Below are 23,091 nucleotides of genomic sequence, written 5' to 3' on the forward strand. Positions count from 1 at the left end.
GTGGAAGCATATAGACCACCCAGGAAGCCTGAAAGAAGCTACTTGAGAAGGTAGCCATTTAAAATACAATTATGGGGCTGAAAGAGACTTTAAGACAGAATACCGGAGCTCAAGGGGACCCAAGATACCATCAAGTACAACCCTTTCATTTTACAGGCAAGGAAATTGTATCTAAGAGAGATTAAGTGACTTGTTAAAGGTTGAGCAGCTAGAGTCAGAACCAGGTCTGGACTCCTGGGCCAAGATATTTTCCACTCTGCCATGTTAAGGCTAAAGAGAATGAATAATAGACAATACAGAAGTGGACAAATGCTATCCCTCAACCAAAACTGAAGCAAGGATTAAATAAAATGAGGTAGTAAATTCAGCTTTTTAAGAATGACTAAAATATAGGACATCTACTAGGTATAGGTCAGGCAAATGTGGTGTAGGAGTATAGGAGAGATTTTCTTTAATGGAGGAGGGTCTTAACAGAATTCTCTTTTGAAGAAACATTTGTGCTGCTAAGGAATAGTCACCCAAGAGCCTCATGCGAAATTATTCTTACTGAAAACTTTGCTCCTTACAAGATTTTAGGATGTGATGGGAAGGGCAGAGGAAAGTGTCTTAAAAAATAACAATAGTGATGATAATAAATACTTAATAATTTTAAGCTGTGATTTTCTTCTAGAGAGATGAAAATAAGTCATCTGTGCTATTTCCATCCTCCAATTTCTAAATTATTGCCCTATATGTAAAGTTGGCACTATGGCTGCTTTTAAGAGGCAGCATGACAGAATGAATAGAGTCCTAGGTTTGAAGTCAGGAATCCCACCTTGTGGTGCCAGTTAGTGAAATGCTTAGTTTTCTCATCTGCAAAATGAAGATAATCCCTATAGTACCCAGTTCTTGGGATTGTTGTGATACTCAAATTAAATAACATGTGGAATACTTTAAGGTTTAAGGCAAACCCTAAAGCATTATTTAAATGTCATCATTACAATTAGCTTCTTGATTCAGAGATTTTGTCTCCCCCAAACTTATTTTTTCTAGTGCCCAGAACAGTACTTTGCACATAGTAAGTATCTAATGCATATTTGTAAAATTGAATTAAATTTAATCTTTTCAGGTCATTTATAGAACTAGAATATGAAGGGACCTTAGAGGCCATCTAGTTTAACTCCCTCATTTTACAGATGAGGAAAATGAGGCCCAGGGAGATTGAGTTGCTCAGGATCATATGGGTAGTAAATGTCAGAGGTGGAGTTCAAACCCAGATCCTCCACATTTCTGAGCTAGTGCTCTTTCTTGTCTATCTGGAGATGTCTGGAGCATTAGTGTGCTTATTCCTTCTAAACACCAGAAATTCTGTTTGCCATGCGAAGAATTTGTTTGAGAAGTTAAAGTGAATCCATTTTTAAACCTGGTATTTAAGATCGGATGCTTACAATCATTTGGCAGATTTTTAATCAAACCCCATGGCAGATTTATAAACAAACTGGCAGAGTTAGCAGTTTTACCTCCTGTTTCCAATCTATTCACTGTCGTTTCTCCAAAAGAACAGCTTTTCCTGGTGAAAAAGCCCTTATTGGAGAAGATTGATTGTTCAATGGCCTCTTCCTAATCCCTCCCTAAATATTTACAGTGCTGAGGAGACAAGTAGTTTCCCTCCCGTGGTGGGTTTCCACTATCAACTTCTGATCTACAAAGAGAGCTCCTTAATGGTCGGCATTTTCCCTCCCCCATTGTTGTTTTATGGCTCTGTGTTGCATGGTGAACTCTTTTAAGACAGAATTTTACTCTGACCACATTTTCTCCAAGGACAGAGTGAGGTGGTGGGTTGGCTGTTAGCAGATGTGGTTTTCAGCTGCAGCCCATGCAAATGATTGGTAGCACCCTTGGCCTTGCTCTTCTATGTCATATTCTTGAATCTTTTAAACACTCAGGGTCAGATTCAAATTCAACCAGCTCTGGAGGAGGCTTCCCACTTATTGTTATGGATGACACTGTACTATTGTTGTGAATATTCAGTTTGGAGGGTATTGAATAAATGGATATATTCACTCCGGCATAGTCTGAAGTTCAGTGGACTCTGAAGACGTGGCTTTCATCCTAGACTTGATGCTTGCTGGGCAAGTCACTCACTTTTCCTAAGATTCTTCATTTGTAAAATGGGGATTTTGATACTTGCACATCTTGTCTCATAAATCCTTTGTAAACCTCAAACTTGCTGTCACAAGACTGGAACTGCTTATCTCCTAGGGTGATTTTGTGGTAACAAATAGTTAAAAATTAAAGTACTATTTGAATGTTGAGCTTCTATTATTACTATTGAAAATAATACCAAGTCTTATTTGCTGTGATTTTTACATCAACCCTCTAAGGCTGGTGCTGTTAGGATCCCCACTTTACAGATGAGGAAACTGAGACTGAGAGAGGTTAAATGACTTGCTCAGGGTCATACAGCTATTAGGGGTCTAAAGCAGGATTTGAACTTGTACTTTCCAGACTGTAAGCCAAGTGCTTCAGTGTTCAGCTGTAGCCTGTGCAAATGATTGGTAGTACCCTTGGCTTGTTTTCTGTCATATTCTTGAATCTCTTGCAAACTTAAAGTCAGATTCAAATTCAACCAGTTCTGGAGGAGGCTTCCCAGATACTGTCATCTGAATTCTTGAAACAATGCAATTGTTAGAATAAAAATGAAATTCTGTCCTTTGCATTCCAATTAGATTTCCTATAAACAGATTGATTGGATTTTTTTCTGATAGCTGAGTGTTAGTGCAGAGGAAGTAGGGTCCTGGAAGTTCCCCTCATCCTGCATATCATTATCCCATGAATACATCAATATTTTTAACTAATGAGTTAGGATCTTGGTCAATTTTAAAGAGGTGGCATCAAGAGAATTTAAGAATTACTTAAGGGGGGGGGCAGCTAGGTAATACAGTGAATAGAGCTCTGGCCTTGGAGACAGGAGGATCTGAGTTCAAATTCGGCCTCAGACACTTGACACTGACTAGCTGTGTGACCCTGGGCAAGTCACTTAACCCCAATTGCACCAAAAAATCAAAAGAAAAAAAAAGGAAAATGCATCTAAGCTTTCAGTAGGTTTTGATAATGGTGACTTTCTTTTTATTTCTTCATCTTTCTCATGAAGAAATTAAATGGAAATGTCTTTTTTGTGTACAACTGGTTATTTTTTTTATACACATCAGCTAAACCTCTGAGATACTCAGTTTAAAAGCAGAGCTTATTGAGATAGCCATGTTGTCCTTCTCTCTCAAGTCATAATGACCTTTACAAACTTTTCCTGCGAAGAATGTGATAAAAACAGTTTACATTCTGTGTCCTTTAGTTCTGGCATCTCTTCGACTCAAAGGACCTTGTGTCCATAAACTAGACAGACCACAGGATGAAGCAAGGTTTGGAGGAAGGTCTTGTTTAGGCACAGTGAATTTAGACAAGGAGACTAAGCACACCAAAAAGCCAAATGATAAAACTGGACTTGGAATGGTTTTTTTTTTTTTTTTTTGGTGAATAGATCAAAGGCTACTAAGGCTGGAATAAAAGTTAGGCAATGGAATGTCAGAGCTGGTATTTAACTGAGAACGTGGGTCCCAGTCTGGGATCTTGGCCTTCATCTAGTCTAGGGGTTCTTAACCTTTTTTGGTGTCATGGATTCCACTGACAATCTAGTGAACCTATGGCTCCTTCTCAGAAAAATATTTTTAAATGCATAAAATAAAATGTAGAGCACTATAAAGGGCACAAATTATATCAAAATATAGTTAAGAAAATGTATTTTAAAAACCTAGGTTTACTGATGCCAAGTTAAGAACCCCTGATCTAGGTTGTTCTTAGGGGGCCATGCCATCAACTTATTTCCTTTTAGCATATTTTTGTTTGTCTCTCTCAAGAGGACATAATCAGAGCCTCCATTTTTTCTGTTGTGTCATATCATTTTGTTTTTTTATTTCCTGAAGTTCTGTAAGGTTCATTTGGAACTTGGACACTGTATCTGTCCAACACACACTGGAAATAGAAATGTGACCGTGGTAGATGACTTTATTAATTTAAGTAGTGTAGTGATTTGAATGGGATAAAGGCACCTAACTTGGATTCCTCCTTTCTTCCTCAACTTGAACTCACAAATTGTTTTTGAAAATTAGGACTGTAAAATTTCCATTTTTATTCTGCCAAGTTTGCCTCATCCCTACCTTACTAAAACCAAATAACCTTTTTTCTTCAGCATATGTGCTTCCTTCCAGTTCCCTCACCAAAACTGATTAATGGCATTTAGAGCTAAAAAGACCTTAAGGATCATCTAGTTTAATCCTTTCATTTTAGAAATGAACTAACTGAGGCCCTGGAAGGTGAGAGGATTTGCCCAAGGTCACCTAGGTTATAAGTAGCAAATTTAGGATTCAAATATGGGTCTATTTTTTTCTTCCTTGTATTCATATTTCTTTTGTTGTCTCCCTTACTTTTTGAATTTTAATTTTTTTTTCAATTATCCATCGTTTATTTTCTCTCTCTCAGACCTCCCACCCCACTGGGGGGAGGAGGAAAGAAAAGATTTCTGAAAAATTTGCATAGTCAAGCAAAACAAACTCCCATATTGACCATGCCTTTTGAATTCATCACCTCCCTCTCAGAAAGTGGCTAGCATGTTTCATCATCAATCTTTTGGCATCAGAGTTGGCCATTGCATTGATCAGAATTGTTTCAAAGTTTCATAATCCCACTGTGGTTGTTAATGTTCTTTTCTGTTCTGTTACTGTAGAAATTGTTCTATAAATGCAACTCTTCACAGGTTTCCCTGAAAACATATCTTTCATCTCTTCTTATGATACAATAATATTTAATTTATAGCTTGATCCTGATTACTGTGAATAATTAATCCCGTGAATTGGTTTTTTTATTCAAATTTGCACTGCATATTTCTACTAGGCCTGACAAAATGATCATATTTTACCTAATTATAACTTCCAATAGTATGAATTCCTTTATGGGATTCATATGTCATAATTTGTTCAGCCATTCCGCAACTGATGGGCATCCTATTAGTTTTCAGGTCTTTGCCATTACAAAATGCGAATGATATAAAATTTTTTTTTTAACATATAGATCCTTTCTTTGTACTCTCTTTAAAAAAATTCTTTATTGTTTCCCTTTGACTCTAAAACTAGTGTTCTTTACACTACCTTTGATAGTTGTGGCATACACATAACTTACGAAGGTGTGTGGGTGGAATAATATCTTTCCCATCTTTAGGGGTTATTGTGAGAATCGATGAGCTCAAATCATGTAGTACAGGGTAGATGTTTAATAAATGTTTGAATAGATCATAGATCTGAAAGCATTTGGGGAAAAAGCACTAAAAATGAAGTTCTACAGTGAATTTTCATGACTTCCAATAGATGATGTGATGGGGTTTGGGAGCTTCAGTAAATTATTTTACATATGCAAAGTACGTTGAGGAAAAAAAAATCTTTACAGTTGGACAACCAAACGCATGGCTTTTCATGTTGTGTTTCTCCTCCTAGGTTTCTCTGGGAATTGCGTTGGCTGTGGAAAGAAAGGATTCTGTTACTTCACTGAATTTTCCAATCACATCAATCTTAAATTGACCACCCAGCCGAAGAAACAGAAACACTTAAAGTATTATCTGGTTCGGAATGCTCACGGGGCTCTCATGAAAGGCCCTTTAATCTGCTGGAGGGGCTCCGGTTAGTTAGCCCAGTTGGCTTGGCAGGATTTTGCCTTTCACTAACTTTGAGGGGGGTCTGGGTTAATGGCAAAAGGGTCTACTTAAGTAAACAAAGAGCCCCCAGGCCCTGAGGATGGCCTTTTATAGTGGGTTTAAATTTTGAGATACTAGGACAATTTGATGTTAATTGCTTCTTCTGGTTAGAGATGACTACTTTGCAATAGAAGAATTTAACTAGCTTTAAAATTAGATTGGAAGTGATGTTAAGAGACCATCCCACTCAATCCTTTCATTTTATTGATGAGGACTTGCTTAAAAATCACACAGGGAGTAGAAGACCAGGATTTTAACCCAGAGCTTCTGATTTCAAATCCAGATCTCTTTTCACTTTGGGAGGGGAAACAAGCATTTATTAAGTGCTTTGCAAATATTATTTAATTTGATCTGGACAATAATGTTTTTGCCTTTTAAAAAAAAAAAAAATTCTCAGTGCTTGGAACACTTAATAGATACTTGTTGACTGACTTAAGCCAGGAATTGAAGGGTAGTTTCCTATGATCCCCTTTCCCTTTCTTCAAAATATCTAGTTCCCTTAACATTTACCATCCTTCATAGCGACAGTGTGGTTTTTACTTTCATTAGAGAAGTTATAAACGAACTCTTTGGGGTCCAAGGGTGAAGTTTGTTATTAGTTGTGGTTATCAGACAGGGCTTTGTACAAGAGGTGGCATTGGAATTGGTCTGTAAAGAATGGGTAGGAATTTAGTAGGTGAAGAGCTGGGAAAGGAAGATATTCCATTCATAGTGAATTATGTGAGCAAAGACATGGAGGTGAGAAGGTAAAGTGGGGCCAATATTACACTGGCATTTTTCTCTAGTAAGTAACATTAATTGCTTGACCTGATGTGACTGACACCAGACCAGGAAAACTTTCACCTCCACCAGAGGATAATGTAATCATTGCCTTTATACTAACTTTCTTTCAGTAGAGCTACGGAGCAGGCAGATGTTGTCAAGCACTTGTTCTAATTCACTGTTCCAAGCTCCAGAGAGTTCAGCGCCCCCAGCTGCCTTCACAAGCGAGCCGGTTCTAGTAGCAAACCCAAATGTTCTGATGGGTACTCAACTGACAGGTAAATGGTTGTAGAAAATCATTTAGAGATGTTAAATCATTTCCACACACTTATTATTGCTTACAGGATGAACTAACATGTATTTCTTTTCTGTAACAGAATTTCAGTTGAAAAGAAATGGTATCTGATTTATATAGCATAGGATTTTGATGTCTAGATCCATAGCCAGTCATCATTTCAATAATAGAAAGGTAGATGAAAAATTAGAATCTTTTGTTCCTAGAAAGTGGAGGAGGGCAATATGATCTAGGGGTAAAGAATACTGGATTTGGATTCAGAACAGCTGGGTTCAAATTCAGACTCTGCTATTTAATACCCAAATGACCTCAGGTCTTGCTAAGTGACTTGAGGACATCACTTATCCTTTTTGGGGCCTCAGTTTCCTTATCTGTAAAATGAAAGGACGGACTAGCTGGCTTCTGAGGTCTTTTCCAGCTTTCAAGCTATGATCCTACAACTTTTATTTAAATCCCCCCCCCAAGTTACAAAGTCCTTCAAATCAAAATTACTTACTCTATCAGTTTTGTATATTTTCATGAACTTTAGCGAAAGGGTAGGACTGACTGTCCTAGGGAGTATAGTGAATTGAGCATCAAACAGAGAGCTAGCTTGATACCTAGAATTGGAACAACCAATATATTCTGTTGGGGTGGGGTAAGGGAGAAGTCACACAACAGAGTTGTCCAGAATTCTCTCCCTTTTGTAGCCCTGAGCCTGTAGGTTTTTAACCTTTTTTCTGTCATGGACTAAGGCACTTACATGACTTTGGGCAAGTCATCTAACTTTTGTTTGCCCTAGTTTTCTCACCTGTAAAATGGAAAAAAAAAGTAAGAGCATCTACCTCGAAGAGATGTTGTGAGGTTAAAATGAGGTAATAATTTGTAAAACACTTTGCAAACTTTCAAGTGCTATACGAATGCTAGCTATTATTATTACTATTATGATTATCATCCTCTTTGGTAATTTAGTAAAAGTCTACGTACCTCTTCTTGGCATAAAGATTAATGTGTGGAAAAATACATGGTCTCATACAGGAAACAATTATTGTGAAATATGGTTATCAAAATATATTAAAAAACCAAGTTCACAAACCCCAGGTTAATACTTCCTGCCTTAGGACATTCACGTGCTATCTCTTTTGTATTGGGGGTTATAGTAGTCAGAATTATTTTTGACTTATTTGTTTTTTCCTGCCCTGTGTTGTCTATCTCCCTCCTTCCTCATCAGAAGGGCTGAGCCAACCCTTTCCCCCTTATGACCAAGTTGGGGAGAAGGCAGAGATAAATTCAAACACACCAAGAAACAAACAAAAAGTTATTCACCTTCTTCATTAGAGATTTTAAGGATTGTGCTGATAGTATTCATGATTTTTAACCTGTAAGATGGAGTGTTGTCATAAGTAATGTAGTTGGCATGATAGCTTTCAGGGTTATATTCTTAAATGATCTTTAGATCATTCCTTTCTTGTCTGTTTCAAGAAGTTATAATGGGTGTATTCCCAATAAAAGAGCAATATTAATAAGTGGCTGTCAAATATGGGTGTATGATACTTGGTAGGTGACTGACAAACTAAATCATTAATATATATGCCTAGGCTAGTTTTGAAAAGGGCCTTTGGGGGATGCTATATTAGCTACCATTCTCTCATGGGACAGTTGCTATATTTGAAAGCATCTTGGGGTACTTTGTGAGCCCTTACATTTTAGTATGAACATCAGTAGGTACCATGTGGCCTTAGAGCTGAGTTAGGACTATTCCCTTGACCATAGGGTGACTCAGTAGTCCCCAGAGTAAGTCCCTGTTCTCTAGTTAAGCACTTGGAAACTTCTAGTGTCTTGGATAGTTCAATGAGTCTGAGCACACGTAGCCCCTCAATCCTGTCAGGGTGCACTCAGATCCTATGGTCTTTTCAGGGCCAGTGTAGATCAGATAGCTGCAACCATTAACAATCTCTTGCAAGTACTATCCTGGTTCCAATCTGTGTTCTCAATAGGCAGTTCTAGGAAATCAACTTGGAGGTGTGGGGCACAAGCTCTGGGGTATCCCACAGTGGCTTTGTATGACCTTCAGACTTGTAGGTTGACTCATTTGTAGCTCACAAAGCACATGTGGGAATTTGTATGTGTTCTCTCAGAGGAGACGAAACATTACACTTCGTGCACTCTAACCTTGAAGGTGGCTTTAATCGATGAACAACATACAGTAAAATGGGAAAAGTGGTCTTGAATCCAATAATATCATGGTGAGCTTCTCTTTTCTTTGGTTTCAGGCACTGTATCTGATCATCCTCTTCAAACGTCAGCAATGAGTCCAGCTGTTTTCAATGGGAAAGATTCACCCAAGCATCAACAGTTAGTGAAAAACAATTTGTCAGTCCCAACAAGACCCTCGGTATTAGGTAGCTTTGCATTTCTGTGTCTACCCACAAAACAGATCATATTCAGATCCCAGCATATGGGGTTAGATGTATTTATTGCCTCCTGTTCCTTTGGAGCAAAATGCAGCCTTGGGAGCTGATATTGGTGGGACTGAGAACTGTTCCTTTGTTAAAGGATTTTATGTTTTGGATTGCATCAAGTCCACAGGTGTTTACTGAGGGTGATATACTGTGGGGCAAAGGCAGAATGCTTACGGTGGTCAGAGTACTAGATTGGGATCTTGAGTTGGATAAGTCATCTGAGAGCTTTGAGCTCACACACCTCATTTTACAGTTGGGGAAACAGAGGCCCAGGGAGATGAAGTGACCTGCCCCAGGTCATTCAGATAGTAAGCATCAAAGCTGGGATTTAGATCAGGGTCCTCTGGCTCCTGAGCACTGCTCTTTTTACTGTGCCATACCTTAACTGGCCATACAAATTTGGGGAAACCGCTTCCTCAGTCTGTGGCTCAGTTTCCTCTGAGGCAGCATGGCATGGTACTTAGAGGACCCTTCTTCGAGTCAGGAAGACCTGGGCTCAAGTCTTTCCTCTAACACATAGTAGCTATGTGGCTGGGGTCAAATCACTTAACCTTTTACTGACTAGACAACTCTTGAAGAACATAAGTTACAACTGAGCTGAGTTTCCAACCTCCTTCTGTGGAAGGAGCTTCCCTCATTGAAACCACTAGTGAATGATACAAAACAATGTAAATGACGACAGAACCCTTTATTAAATTGGATGAAACAAGCTTTAGGCGGTATAATAAGAGTTAGGAGGAGGGCTAGATGAATGTGAACTGGAGACGGTGGGACTGAAGCTTAGTCCTGAAGAGTGGGTTAGATGTGGAAAGGAGTCAGCTGAGCATCTTATTCAGGGAATCACCATGGGCAAGGGGGAGATCAGTGTGAACAAGGTATGAATGAGGGGACCAGTGTGCCTAGACTAGGAAAGGTGTCTGTTATGGGACAAGTAGGAGATAAAATTGGATAGGGTCCATGTATATCCCCATGACTAAAGTACTTTAAAATTTCTAAATTCTTAGGCCTTTTGTGACTTTTAATGCAACAGTGCCAAAAGGAAATAGTTGGCAAATTTAATTTATTACTCAATCTCAAGGGCAGCTAGGTAGCACAGTGCATAGAGTACTGGGCTTGGAATCAGGAAGACTCATCTTCATGAGTTCGAATCTGGCTTTAGACACTTAATAGCTGTGTGACCCTGGACAAGGCACTTAACCCTGTTTGCCTCAGTTCCTCATCTGTAAAATGAGCTGGAGAAGGAAATGGCAAACTACTCCAGTGCCCTTGACAAGAAAACACCAAACGGGGTAATGAAGAGTCTGACACAACAGAAATGACCCAACTACAACTTAGTCTCAAATCTTAGATGTTTTTCTTTGAAACCTGAAATAAATTTTCTGTTCCTCCCATATAGGATGAATATTGTATTGGTTCAGATATATGCTGTCTTTCCTCACTCCCCCAATATATGCTGCCTCCTAAAATGTGATCTTATTGAAAGGAAAAAAATACAGTTATGGATTAATGCAGTTCCTTAACATCCATTCATCCTCTTCTTCCAGCTGCACCTCACCCTCATCACCTTGGATTTTGCAATCAACTCAGTTTAGGTGATGAATAAAAACCCCACCTCCTGGCTGGGGCCTAGCTTGGATTGAGAGCAAGGTTATCAGGGCACTCTAATCTAATGTAGTCTTTCTTCTGCATCTTAACTCATGAAAAGTTCCATAACTTTATCTTTCTGGAGACCAAGGAGCCATCATGTTCTTGACTAGCTAAAATGTCAGAATGGATCTAATAAAATGAAATTTAAAAGGGATGGGTATAAAGTCTTATACCTGAGTTAAAAAAAAAAACAAACACCTGCATATATGCAAGATGGAGGAGTAGCTGTACTGCTGTAACAGTACATGATTGTGAATGCAGTGTGAATTAATAGTATGACATAGCATCTAGAAAAGCTAATGAGAACCTAGGCTGAATCAGCAGAGTTATAGCATACGTGATTAAGGAAGTGGTGATCTCACTGTATTTCATCCGGACCAATGAGAGCTGTCCCAAAATGAAATGGACTGCCTCAAGGAATAGTGGGTTCCTTGTCACTAGTACTCATTAAGGAAAGGCTGAATGATCACTTGAGTATGTTTATAGAATTTATAGATGGGTTGGACTGGGTGGTGCCTTCCAACATTGAGATTTTGGGATCTGTACTCAAGCTCTAGAACATCAATGAGCTTTTTCTTTTTTTGGGGAGGGTGCTGAGCAGGTTGACACATTTCATCATATTTTTTTCTTTACCCTCTTGGTTTAGCCCTTCACTTAGATATAATGCTAAGCCACAAGCCATACTGGTGATGAGCTTAATAGCTAGGCTGGTCCTTGACAATTGATATAGTCTATCACTGACAATACATAGCTTATGGAGTTTGTGTAGGACCTACCAGAACTTGTACTCTACTGGCATATGCTACAGTAGTAATAATAATGATAACAACAACAATAATAATAACTAACATTTATATAGTGCCTTGAAGTTTCTAGAGGTCTTTGCATAAACTCTGTGAGGTAGGTGCTATTTTTATCTCCACTTGACAGATGAGGGAAATGAGGTAGAGAGAGGTTTTTTGACTTGTCCTTGCCCTTAATGACACATCTAGTAAGTGTCTGAGGAAAGATTTGAACTGAGCTCTTTCTGATTTCAAGTCCAGCATTCTATCCATTGCTCCATCTAGTTGCCCAGGCTCACTTTCTCACCAAGATTTAGACATCAAAATAGGACTTTAGTGGAAGATATAAGATATATAGTCACATACATCTAGATAGCACAATGGATAGAGTGCTAAGTTTGGAGTTAGGAAGAATTAAGTTCAAATCCTTCCTCAGATGCTTCCTAGCTATATGAGCCTGGGCAGGTCATGAAACCTCTCTTAGCCTCATTTTCCTTAACTGTAAAATGGGGATCATGCTAGCACCTGGGTCATAGGGTTATTTGTGAGGATCAAATAATACACTATATAAATACCACCGATTTTTTTTTTTGTACAAGTACATACTGGCTCACCTGCTCCTGATGCTTTGAATAATTCACTAGTTTCCCTCCTTTACAAATCTCTCATTCAGGCATGGAGGTGATCCTAGCCTGGTGAAGGCTGTACCAGTGGAGTAAAAACTCTGGCATATTATACAAAGTTGCTGAGACCTGGCTACTGATTATTTCTCCGAGGACCAACCTAATTAAATATGGAGAAAATAATCACCAATAGTGTGATTGCTTTATGGTGAATTCTGTGGCAGTGGCAACCCACAGCTTGAGAAATCAACATTAAGTAACCTAAGAGATGGCATTACTTGCAAATGACTCAGTCACCAGGGTACTGACTATTGCCATCCCTCATGAATTTCCTCCTTGAAACATTATTTGATGGAAAGCACACATGGAAAAGTACTGCCACCTTATGGTGAAAACTGGTTGAGTATAAACTTACAAGCTAGCTCCATTTATCTCTAGGAACCTTTAAAGCACCAGTCTCTAGACGCAGATTTATAAAATGGATGGAATAGTTTTTTTAAAATGTGGGAAGAAGGGGATTTAAAAAACATGGCATTTGTTGTAATTTGAAAATGTACCAGATGCTTAAAATTCAAAGTCATTTGTGTGAAGCCAAACATCTCCAGAGCCTTCCATTCAATCAGTCTTGTAATGCCAGCAGTCCCAAATGTTTGATTTCATATTCAAGGCCTGCTAGCAGGAAAACAAAACAAAGCAAAGCAAAACAAACAAACAAACAAAAAAACATGCCAAAGAAAAACAACCCATGGAAATGCTGAAAAGGTTTGATTGAAGCTTGCTTCAAGTACTAATGCTGTTAACTTCAAATGTCTTTTAGGCACTTTAACTAACTCAGGGCCTCCCAAGAAACGTCACAAAGGGTGGTCCCCAGAATCTCCATCAGTTATAGACCCCTGCTACGCACAAACAAGTGCACACAGGATGAAAAATGGTAAGTGACTGGAGGGTGATTTTACAACAGTGGCTTTGGTCTGGATGGGGGGAGGGAAGAAAGGAGGAGGACTCTATGTAGTATTGTAGTAGGTTACCAGTGAATATTGGGGGCTGGTGCACTCCCTAAATGGAATTCTTATCAGCGCTTGTATTGTTCATAAGATTGCTCATGGAAAACAAGCCACTTAATATTAATAATAATTTATATAAAATTGTTTAAACAATTCATAAATTGCTAAATAGTAATTTATCAATCACAACTGCCATATAATAATATGTTACACTGTAACAATAAATTGATTTATGAATTATAATTGTAAAATAATTTGTGAATGATTTATACAGTGTTAAATAATTTATGTAAAAGTATTTGAGCTCCCTGCAGGAAAAAAGGACTACAGAATCAGTTATGTTTTATATAATTACATATTGATTTATTAATTATTATATTATTCCCACATTAATATATAACAGAGAATGGGACACCAGGACAGTGGAAACTGGCGTAGTAAGAGTTGGCCTTGAGGTTAGAAAGACCTGGATTCAAGTCTTCGTCTATCATTTATTCACTTTCTAACTTTGGCAATCTACTTATTATCCAGCAACTCTCTATGACCAAGTTACCTTGTAATTATAAGTGATTATCAGTTACATTGTAAGTTATACAAGTTTCCATCGTGCATTTATTGAGAGAGTTTACACACTGGGGGTTCTCCACATTCATGAAATTGGGGCTGTGGATGGAACACTAGCCCTGGAGTCAGGAGGACCTGAGTTCAAATTTGTCCTCAGATACTTAGCTCTGTAATCCTGGGCAAGTCACTTAACCCTGATTGCCTCCCCCCTACCCAAAAATACATTCGTTGAAATCACAGGTTTTGACCCCATCTCCTCCAAATGGTGATAATTAAGACAGAACATCAGTCTGAGCGTCAGGAGATGAAGGTTTGAGTTCTGACTGTAGCACTGTGCAACCTTGGTAAAATCACTTCAGCTATTTCAGCCTCCATTTTAAAAATCTTTATTTATGGTCCTGTGACCTAGAAAATGAGGGTAGTAATGATTGTCCTTTTAATCTCACAGGATCCTGTTGAGGAAAGCCCTTTTTAAACACTGAAATGTCAAAAAAAAATGTGATTCTTATAAGCCCTTATGCCAAGAGAATAAACAAAAGCTGACTTTTAAAAAAATTAGTGCTTAGATTATGCTATCTATGTCTGACTCATTAAATGAATAAGAGGCCTGTTTCAGATGGCAAAAGGGGTCAAGTTGTTGATAATGTGGGTTGGTGTTCTTTATCTCTTGCAAATGCCCTTTCGAGTGTGTTTGACCCTTTCATTTTGGTGACTGCATTCGTAGACAGTGCAGGAGTGTCCTGTCTGCCCCAGGCGGCTTTGGTGGGACCAGCTGCAATCTCGTCTCCTGTGGTAGCCGCTGGAGAACCCGTTTCTGTTCCTGATAATTTACTGAAAATATGCAAGGCCAAGCCTGTTATATTTAAAGGTAAATACACCAGCTGACTCACAGCTGCTTTGAAGAGAAATGAAAGTGTTCTCACAACTGTTACAGAACAATAGAATGTCAAGAATTGAAAGGAACTTTAGTACATAGTTGACTACAAGCTAGGTATTAATCAACAGTATTGATACAATAGGATTTCAGGATGCATTAATAGCAACAGTAGAAATGTGAAGTCCAAAACAGGGGAGATGATAGCCCTGCTGTACTGTATGCTGGTTAAAACACATGTGAAGCGTTGGATGTTAGGATGTAGGGTGTTGGGGTCCAAGGTTGTCCCTTCCAATATCAATAGGCAAGGTAGATGATTCCCCAGGAAAGAGGGGAGAAGTTGGGGAGGTAGAGGAATATCTCTGCTACTAAATTCTAAACATAGTACCTGGAACATTATATATTTCATAATGGCTTATTAATCATCTTAGCATTACTTATTCCCATCCCCAAAGGATAGAGATCCCCCAGGATCTTTCTTGCCAGTAGGCATGTGGTTCCTTTAGTGCTATGCTCTTGGTAGCCAGAATTAGCTTGGGTGTTTGCTATCAGTTATCCCTGCATTAAGCATTCCTTAGAAAAGCTTATCCACTTTGGGGGTCACATGATGGAGGCAGTTAAATTGTGTGAGCATGGCATTACTGATTTTGATTTGTTAGCAGGGAAATTCCTTCCCAGGGAAACAACTCTCTTTTTTCCTAAACCCAAAAGACATTAATGGAAACTGATTAATTTTAGCCTATGGAGTCTTCTGACCCTGTTTAGCAGTATTTTAAGATCCCTCCAAGATTATACTCATTCTAAGAAGAAGGTAGAAAATAATTGAAATGGAAAAATCATCCTGTTCTTGCCCTAAGGTAGCCTCTCTTTTTTCTGATAATCTATCAGACCTTTGACTTTAGAAATGAAAGGCTAAGGTTCAAAATTAGTTTAGCCCAGGATGAAAAACCAGGATGGAATTCATCAGAGTTGAAGGATGAAATGGAACCCAGGAACAAGAGTGTTAATGTGGATCAGGTAGAGTCAACCTAGCTATTAGTAATCTCTGTGCTTTCAGCTACTTTATTCGGTAGTCCCTCTCTTCCATCCCCAGATCCCCAGACATGGTCTAGGAGAGAGTCCTCTTTGTCTGGGTCAGGTATGTGCAGTTAGTTAAGGGGGAAGAACTTGAATCTCAGGGCACATAATACATTTCTTTCTGATCTGATGAAGATAAATAACAGCCGAGGAGACCCTGATTGATTAATTCCTGTGCTGGAAAAGCTAGGCAATCAGTTTAGAGTAGAGAAGTCTATACTCTTTAGGTGATCTTTGGGCCTGTGAACTGAATAGAGGCTTCTATTTTATTAACTCAGCAAAGATTGTTGTGGTTAAGCACCTACTATGTGCAAGTTGCTTTTCTAGGTGTGATGCAAGATATAAACATGAGTGGGGTAAGCTTTATCTAAACTTTACATCAGCTCCTATGTTAAATGCAGTAGATGCTAAATAAATGTCAAATGAATGGAGAAATGTTCCCTGACCTTTGGAGATTTTTAATCTAGCTTTCAGCAGTAAGACTTATTCACATATATTAAAAGTTAGATACTAAATGCACTAGATGTTGGTTATATTGCAAATGATTGATCCAGACAATTGCTATGTGACCTTAAGCAAGTTGCTTTACCTCTCTGTCTATTTCCTATAAAATAGGGGCATATTGGGGTTAGATATAATTTGTGGGGCCAAGCTATCATGGAAGGCATTTATTAAGTGCCTACTATGTGCCAGGCACTATGTATGCTGAGCACTAGGGAAGAAAAAGGGCAAAAGTCAGCCCCTGTTCTCAAGAAGCTCATAGTTTAATGGGAGAAGACAACATGCAAATGATTATGTCCAAACAAAATATATACAGGATAAATTGGAGATAGTTAATGGAGGGAAGACACTAGTTAATTAACATTGGTTAAGTGCCTACTATGTGCCAGGCACTGTTCTAAGTACTGGCACTAAGCTTTGAGGGGGATCAGGAAAGACTTGTTGTAGATGATAGGATTTCAGGTGGCACTTGAAGGAAACCAAGGTCCCTTCTCCCTTGGATATCCTATGACCCCAAGTCCTGTCGAAGTCTGGAGAAGTGAGAATTGGTTCCTGTGGACTGTTGCGACTTCATGAAGAAAGTGGAATTTGACATGGACTTCCTATGAGTGCTGTCTAGATTCTCAACTCCTAGAAGTCAGGGATAGTTTGTACAAGGGTGTATGTGAAATGAGATTTTGTACAAATTAAGGTAAATGATCTTGCTCCTTTTCTAGGTCATGGCAACTTTCCTTACCTCTGTGGCAACCTTAGTGATGTTATAGTAAGCTCCCTTTTGTACACCTGCTACCAGAATTCTCAGTCCATATCTCGAGCTTATGAACAATATGGTGCCTCCACGATACAGCCCATATCGGAGGAAATGCAGCTTTTACTGACAGTCTATTATCTTGTTCAGCTTGGTGGGTATCATTTTTGGGGGGGGCTTGGGGAGATTGTGGAATATGATATATGTCATTCAATGTAATGAGACTGCTATAAATTAATGATGGTAGTTTGAGAAATATATATATATATATATATTTTTGAGAAACATATCTATATTTAAAGTGTTTTTAAAAGCTTTTAGGACATGAAGTCATTATGCCAATACCTTTTTGTTACAGAATGTGGAAAAAGCTGTTTATAGCAATGAATGAAATCAAATGATACAGAGTTGAGTAAAACTGAGTTTACTTTGCAGTTATTTCAAGTATTTGAATATTATTTTTTCTTCATTTAAAGATGATGTTTGAATTTATTTTCAATTTGATTAAGGATTATTCTATATGTTTGCGCTATGTATTGAAAGCATATTCTTAACAGAGTTGTAGTACATGGCCTTCTCCCAGGCTTTCTGCCCATTTAGCCCCAAGGCCTTGCCTTCTATATTTGGTCAAGTGACGAAGTCACACAACTAATGCTAGGAATGAAAATGGACTAGTCTGAAAGGGTCCCATCTCTGCTGGCCTGGAGGATAGATGATATCTAAGCAGGTTATGCTCTGTGGGAAAAAATTTAGAAATCATTGGGTTGAAAATCTAATCAACTTCTCTATGGGTGGTTTAGGCACACTCATTTAACTTGTGTCCCAAATTTTAGTTATCTATTCATTTCACACTGGACAAGCGTGAGGTGAAGGTATTTTCTTTACTCACATAGCCTGTCTTCCTGGGCTGTTTGAGTGGATTCCAGCTAGAGCCTGAGGGCCTACATGGTGATTTTTTTTTTCACTTACTCCTACATGGCACAGATATTTGTTAAGATCAATATTTAGATTTCTTTTGTAGTTGTAACCTGCTTTAAGTCAACGTGATATAGTAATTACAGCTAGCATTTGTATAGCACTTTAAAGTTTGCACAGTGCTTTACACACTATTAGTCATTTTATTCTCACAACAACCTTGGGAGGTTGGTGCTATTATCCCTATTTTTACAGATAAGGAAACTGAGACAGACAAAGGTTAAGGGACTACCCAGAGTCACAACACTAGTAGGTATCTGAGGAAGGATTTGAACTTGGAGAAGGATGTGGCAAACCTCTCCAGTATTTTTTCCAAGAAAATCCCAAATGGGGTCATGAAGAATAGGATTACTACTGAAAAATGACTGAAATTCCCGACTCCAGGTACAGGACTCTATCCACTGTGCCACCCAGCTGATCTTTATAGGGAAACTTCTATTTATAAAACAGTATATAAAACATGGAAAGAGCACTGGATTTGGATTCAGATTCAGAAGGCCTGGATTTAACAACCGGCTTTGTAGCTAATTGCCAAGGTGGTTACTAATCACATAAATGGTTACCAAGCCACTTAACCTCTCTGGGACTCAGTTTCCTCATCTGTAAAATGAGTCTGGGCTAGATGACTTCTTAGATCCCTTTCTGCTCCAAGACTATGATCCTTTGATGCTAAAACAAATAAGTTGAAGACTTAGTATTTGCTTTATAAAATGAGTCTTTGGTTCCTAGAAATATGTGTGCATTTTGTAAACTTTCAAGTGCCTATATAAACTGTAAATGTGAATTGTTGTCATTTATAAATCTATCTGTTTCACAAAAAATCATTTTGTGGGCATTTTTCCCCAAAACAAAACTCATTGTTTAAAACAAGGTACACACCTTTATTTTGATAGTTTTAGTCTTCAGTGGATCAATCATGTCAGGAAAGCAGATAGCCATTTTTTTCCCTTCAAAATAAAATAACTTTAATTAAAAGTCAGACTTAAAAAAATCAAACTTTGTCTTTGTTAGCTTCAGACCAGGTTCCTCTGATTGAAGATCTGGAGCAGATATTTATGCGTTCCTGGAGAGAATCCCATTTGACAGAGATCCGCCAGTATCAACAAGCTACACAACAGCCCTTCCCACAAATTCCTAGTCACATTGCCCCTGTAACATCAGCCCAGCTCCCCTGGCTGGCTGGCTTGGCAGCCAGTTCTTGCAATGACAGTGTTCATATCATTGAATGTAGTTACTCTTTGGCTGAGGGACTTTCAGAGATGTTCAAGCTACTCATTGAAGGGAAGCTTGTGAAAACTAACTACGTTGTTATTATATGTGCGTGTAGGAATACACCAATTGACTCCTGCATTGCAGTTACAGGTGAGTCTCATTTTTTCTTTCCTCTTTTTCTCCTCTGCCGGCTGTTCCCTAGAATGCTTTCCCGTCTCCTTTTTGCCTGTTGAAGTCTTACCAATATTTTAAAGTCCAACATAAACACCCCATCCACCAGAAAGAAAGGCTTTTCTAGTGATGCAATATTGAGTGTTTTCATTTTATTACCTTAATAGAATATAGACATCATAAAGTCAGGAACTGCTACAAACATTTTAGAACACATAGGTTTAGAGCAGTCCCTGACTTTACGATGTCTGCATTCTATTAAGACAGGCTTGCACAACATACAGTCTGTGGGCCAAAGGATTTTGGGTGGCCCTCGAAAAATGTAGGGTTGCCACTGCTCACTCTCCTGATTTTCATCAGATCTGTGGCACCCAACCATTGTCACTCTGTCTCTAGTCTAACCTATCTGTGGTCTGAAGAAGTTTAGCCTGTTTTAATTTTGTAGGAATGCAGAATTCTCTAATCACCTTTTTAATGGTAAAACACTTGTGAGATGAAGAGAGATATCATATTAGTAAGATGTTTTTAACATTTTTTGAGTTGACAGATTTACAGGGGTAAAAATAAGTCATAGGCTTTAGAGATGCAAGGGAAATTAGAGCTTCATTTTATTGATGATAAAATGATATGATAGGACTCATTTAGTTAGGTGAAATGTCTTCTCTCTTGTTTGCCTGTTGAATCTCTACCTAAACTTTAATGACCAACTCTAATGCTAGCTGGTCTCCATTAGTTGGTGACAAGGAGTTAAGTGACTTGCCCAAATAAAGAACAGAACTAGGATGTCCTTAAACTTCAAACATGGGACTTTTTCCACTAAATCAGACTTTCTGCTACTTACCGTACTACCAATTTATAGGATGGAAATTTGTTCGGCATTTTAAAAATGCTTTATAGTTTTGCACACTATGAAAATGAGCATTATTATCATTCAATTTTGATATGCAAGGCTCAAAGAAACAGATCATTGCAAGAGAAGACTGAATCCATCAGACATCAAATATGTACATATGTGTGCATGTGTATATACACACACACACACACAGATATACATGCATATATAGATATGTGATTTGTGCTTGACAAACACTGAGAACATAAAAATTGGGGAGAGGATTGGTTAATACTTAATAAATATACTTGGTAAAATTGGTTGTCAATTGGTAAGAAAGAAATTTGGATTCACATCTTTTGCTATATACCCTGTGAATTCTAGCTGAATGAGAGACTTAAACATGAGAGAAACAAACTCAAGAAAAGCTATCATTGTGGATGAGAGATGATTTTTATTTTAACACAAAAATGGAAGAAGATGTTAGGAACAAGATAGATATGTTGGGCTATATTAAAATTTAAAATTAAAAAAACTAATGTAAAACAAAAAAAACCCTTTTATCATAATTTTTAAAAAAAGGAAACAAGTTGGGCAAGTATTAACAGCAAGTTAATAGGCAGATTAAAAACTATTTAAAATATTCAAAGAATTGTTAAAAAGTCAGAGCAGCAACTTCCATTCCACAAAGTATGGCCAAAAAAAAAGAAGTGGAGCTAAGAATTCCAAGAGGTAGAAGTGAGAGCAGCATGCTAGGCATGGCGAAAAAATCTCTGCCAAGGTGGGAAAGTGGGAGATGGAAAGTCATGTATGGAAACAGCAAATTGGATGATTTATTAGAATTTCGAGTACATGAGTGCAAAGTAATTTGAAATCAATCCAATGGAGCAATATGGTGAAAGACCTGAAACGCTAAACAAGGGGCTTCTTACCAGTGTGTCCTAAAGTGTTAGTGAAGTTTTAAGCCATTAAAGTTTAAAGCTTAAAAGTGAGCTAAGACCTTTTGGGACACTCAGAATTGTTCTAGAGGCAGTAGGGAGCCACTGAAGCTTTAGGAATAGGGGAAGGACATGATTAGACTGGTGTTTTAGAAATATCAATTTGGTAGCACGGTAGAGAGAGGAGGACTCTCCTTGAGTTATCTAAAGAGAGAGAGGGGAGAGAATAGAGGCAGGGAAACCATTATAGTAGTCCAGGTAAGAGATGATCGTGGCCTCCAGTAGGGCTGTGTGTGTGCCTGGAGGGATGTTCCAAAGGTAAACTCATCCAGACCATACAACAGATAAAATATATAGGATGAGGTAGACTGAGGATTTGAGGCTTACTCTGAGGTTGTAAACTAGTGATGTCCTCAATAGAAATAGGAACCTTAGGAAGAGGACTCTCCATATCTCTGGACCCCATTTTCCCCATAAAAAAACTAGAATCACTTCACAACTCTTTCAAGGGAAGGGGAAGGGGAAGGGGAAGGAAGGAGAGAGGAATAGAATTTGGAAGGTAAAAGTTTAAAACATGTTTAAAAATTGTTTTAACATGTAACTGGGAAAAATAAAATATTATAAAAATTAGGATCGATAAATATCCTTTTCATGGCATTTTGTATTTGTGTTGGGGCTGGGGTAGGTATTAGAATTAGAATTTGGAAAGTAAAACTTTAAAAAATGTTTTAAAATTGTTTTAACATGTAACTGGGGAAAAATAAAATATTATAAAAATTAAGATTGATAAATATCCTTTTCATGGCATTTTGTATTTGTGTTGGAGGTGGGGTAGGCATTTTCTAATAATTGCTTTGAAACCATGGGTTTCCAAGCAAGACAGAAGAGAAATTCTTGGTTTCTTTTGAAAAATTCTTTATTAGATTTTACTGGGCCAATATAGTTAAATCATTTCGAGGATGGAGGTGATGTAAGAGAGTGAGAGTTAGTTATGTGTGCAGGGATCTGGGGAAGTATATAGAGCCATAAAATATTGGAGTTAGAAGAAATCTCTGAAAAGAAAACATCAGAGCTGGAAAAAACATTAGAGCACAAAATTGTCAGAGCTGTGACAGGGCTTCTTAATCTTTCCTGTATCATGGACTCCTTTGGCAGTTTGATGAAGCCTATGAACCTCTTCTCAGAATAGTTTTTAAATGCATAAAATAAAATATAATATGCAGGACTGTGATGGAAACCAGTTATAGTGAAATATAGTTATCAGCATATTTAAAAAATAAGTTCCTGAACACCAGGTTAAGGATTCCTATTTTAGGTTACCTAATCCAAAGTTAAAAAATTTTTTTTAAACAGATCAGTAATTCAAGATTCTTCACTAGACAGGTGAAAAAAACTTATCAAGGGTCATGTGAATTTTGCCACCTTGATCATATTCATTTTAGGCTTATGCAAATTGTGTTCCAAATGATAATAATGATAGCTAACATTTATATAGAGCTTACCATGTGCCTGGCACTTTGGAAAGGTACAATAACTTGCTCTATTTTCTAGGAAAATATCAGGCTCGGATTCTCTCTGAAAGCCTCCTCAGCCCAGCAGAGTATCAGAAAGAAGTAAATTATGAGCTTGTGACTGGAAAAGTGGAATCTTTAGGTGCCTTTTTTAGCACGCTTTGTCCAGGTAAGAGGTCCAGCAAATTATTTTCAACTTCCCAAATCTGTGTAATGGGAAGGAACCAAAAAAGAAAAGCCAGAAATATATATTTGACTCTTCCTAGATATTTTACAGAGAAAAACATTATGGCATAGAAATATGTTACCTACTAAAGCTTTGTTTAATGTCAGGGGCATTGTATAATGGCTCAAA

At 38.0% G+C, this 23,091-nt stretch overlaps 1 protein-coding gene across 1 annotated transcript in view; it reads left to right on the plus strand.

The window, feature by feature from the left end:
- The window catches only part of GREB1 (growth regulating estrogen receptor binding 1), a 131,635-nt gene that overhangs the window by 31,863 nt on the left and 76,681 nt on the right, over positions 1–23,091 (plus strand). The window contains exons 4-11 of the mRNA XM_027865439.1: positions 5,523–5,705; positions 6,676–6,819; positions 9,089–9,217; positions 13,147–13,260; positions 14,622–14,765; positions 17,066–17,251; positions 19,084–19,434; positions 22,777–22,905. Of these exons, the coding sequence (XP_027721240.1) occupies positions 5,523–5,705; positions 6,676–6,819; positions 9,089–9,217; positions 13,147–13,260; positions 14,622–14,765; positions 17,066–17,251; positions 19,084–19,434; positions 22,777–22,905 (1,380 nt within the window). The remainder of the gene's footprint in view (positions 1–5,522; positions 5,706–6,675; positions 6,820–9,088; positions 9,218–13,146; positions 13,261–14,621; positions 14,766–17,065; positions 17,252–19,083; positions 19,435–22,776; positions 22,906–23,091) is intronic.

Source organism: Vombatus ursinus, unplaced genomic scaffold (genome assembly GCF_900497805.2).
Source record: "Vombatus ursinus unplaced genomic scaffold, bare-nosed wombat genome assembly UNPS02014778.1, whole genome shotgun sequence".
Classification (NCBI taxonomy): domain Eukaryota; kingdom Metazoa; phylum Chordata; class Mammalia; order Diprotodontia; family Vombatidae; genus Vombatus; species Vombatus ursinus.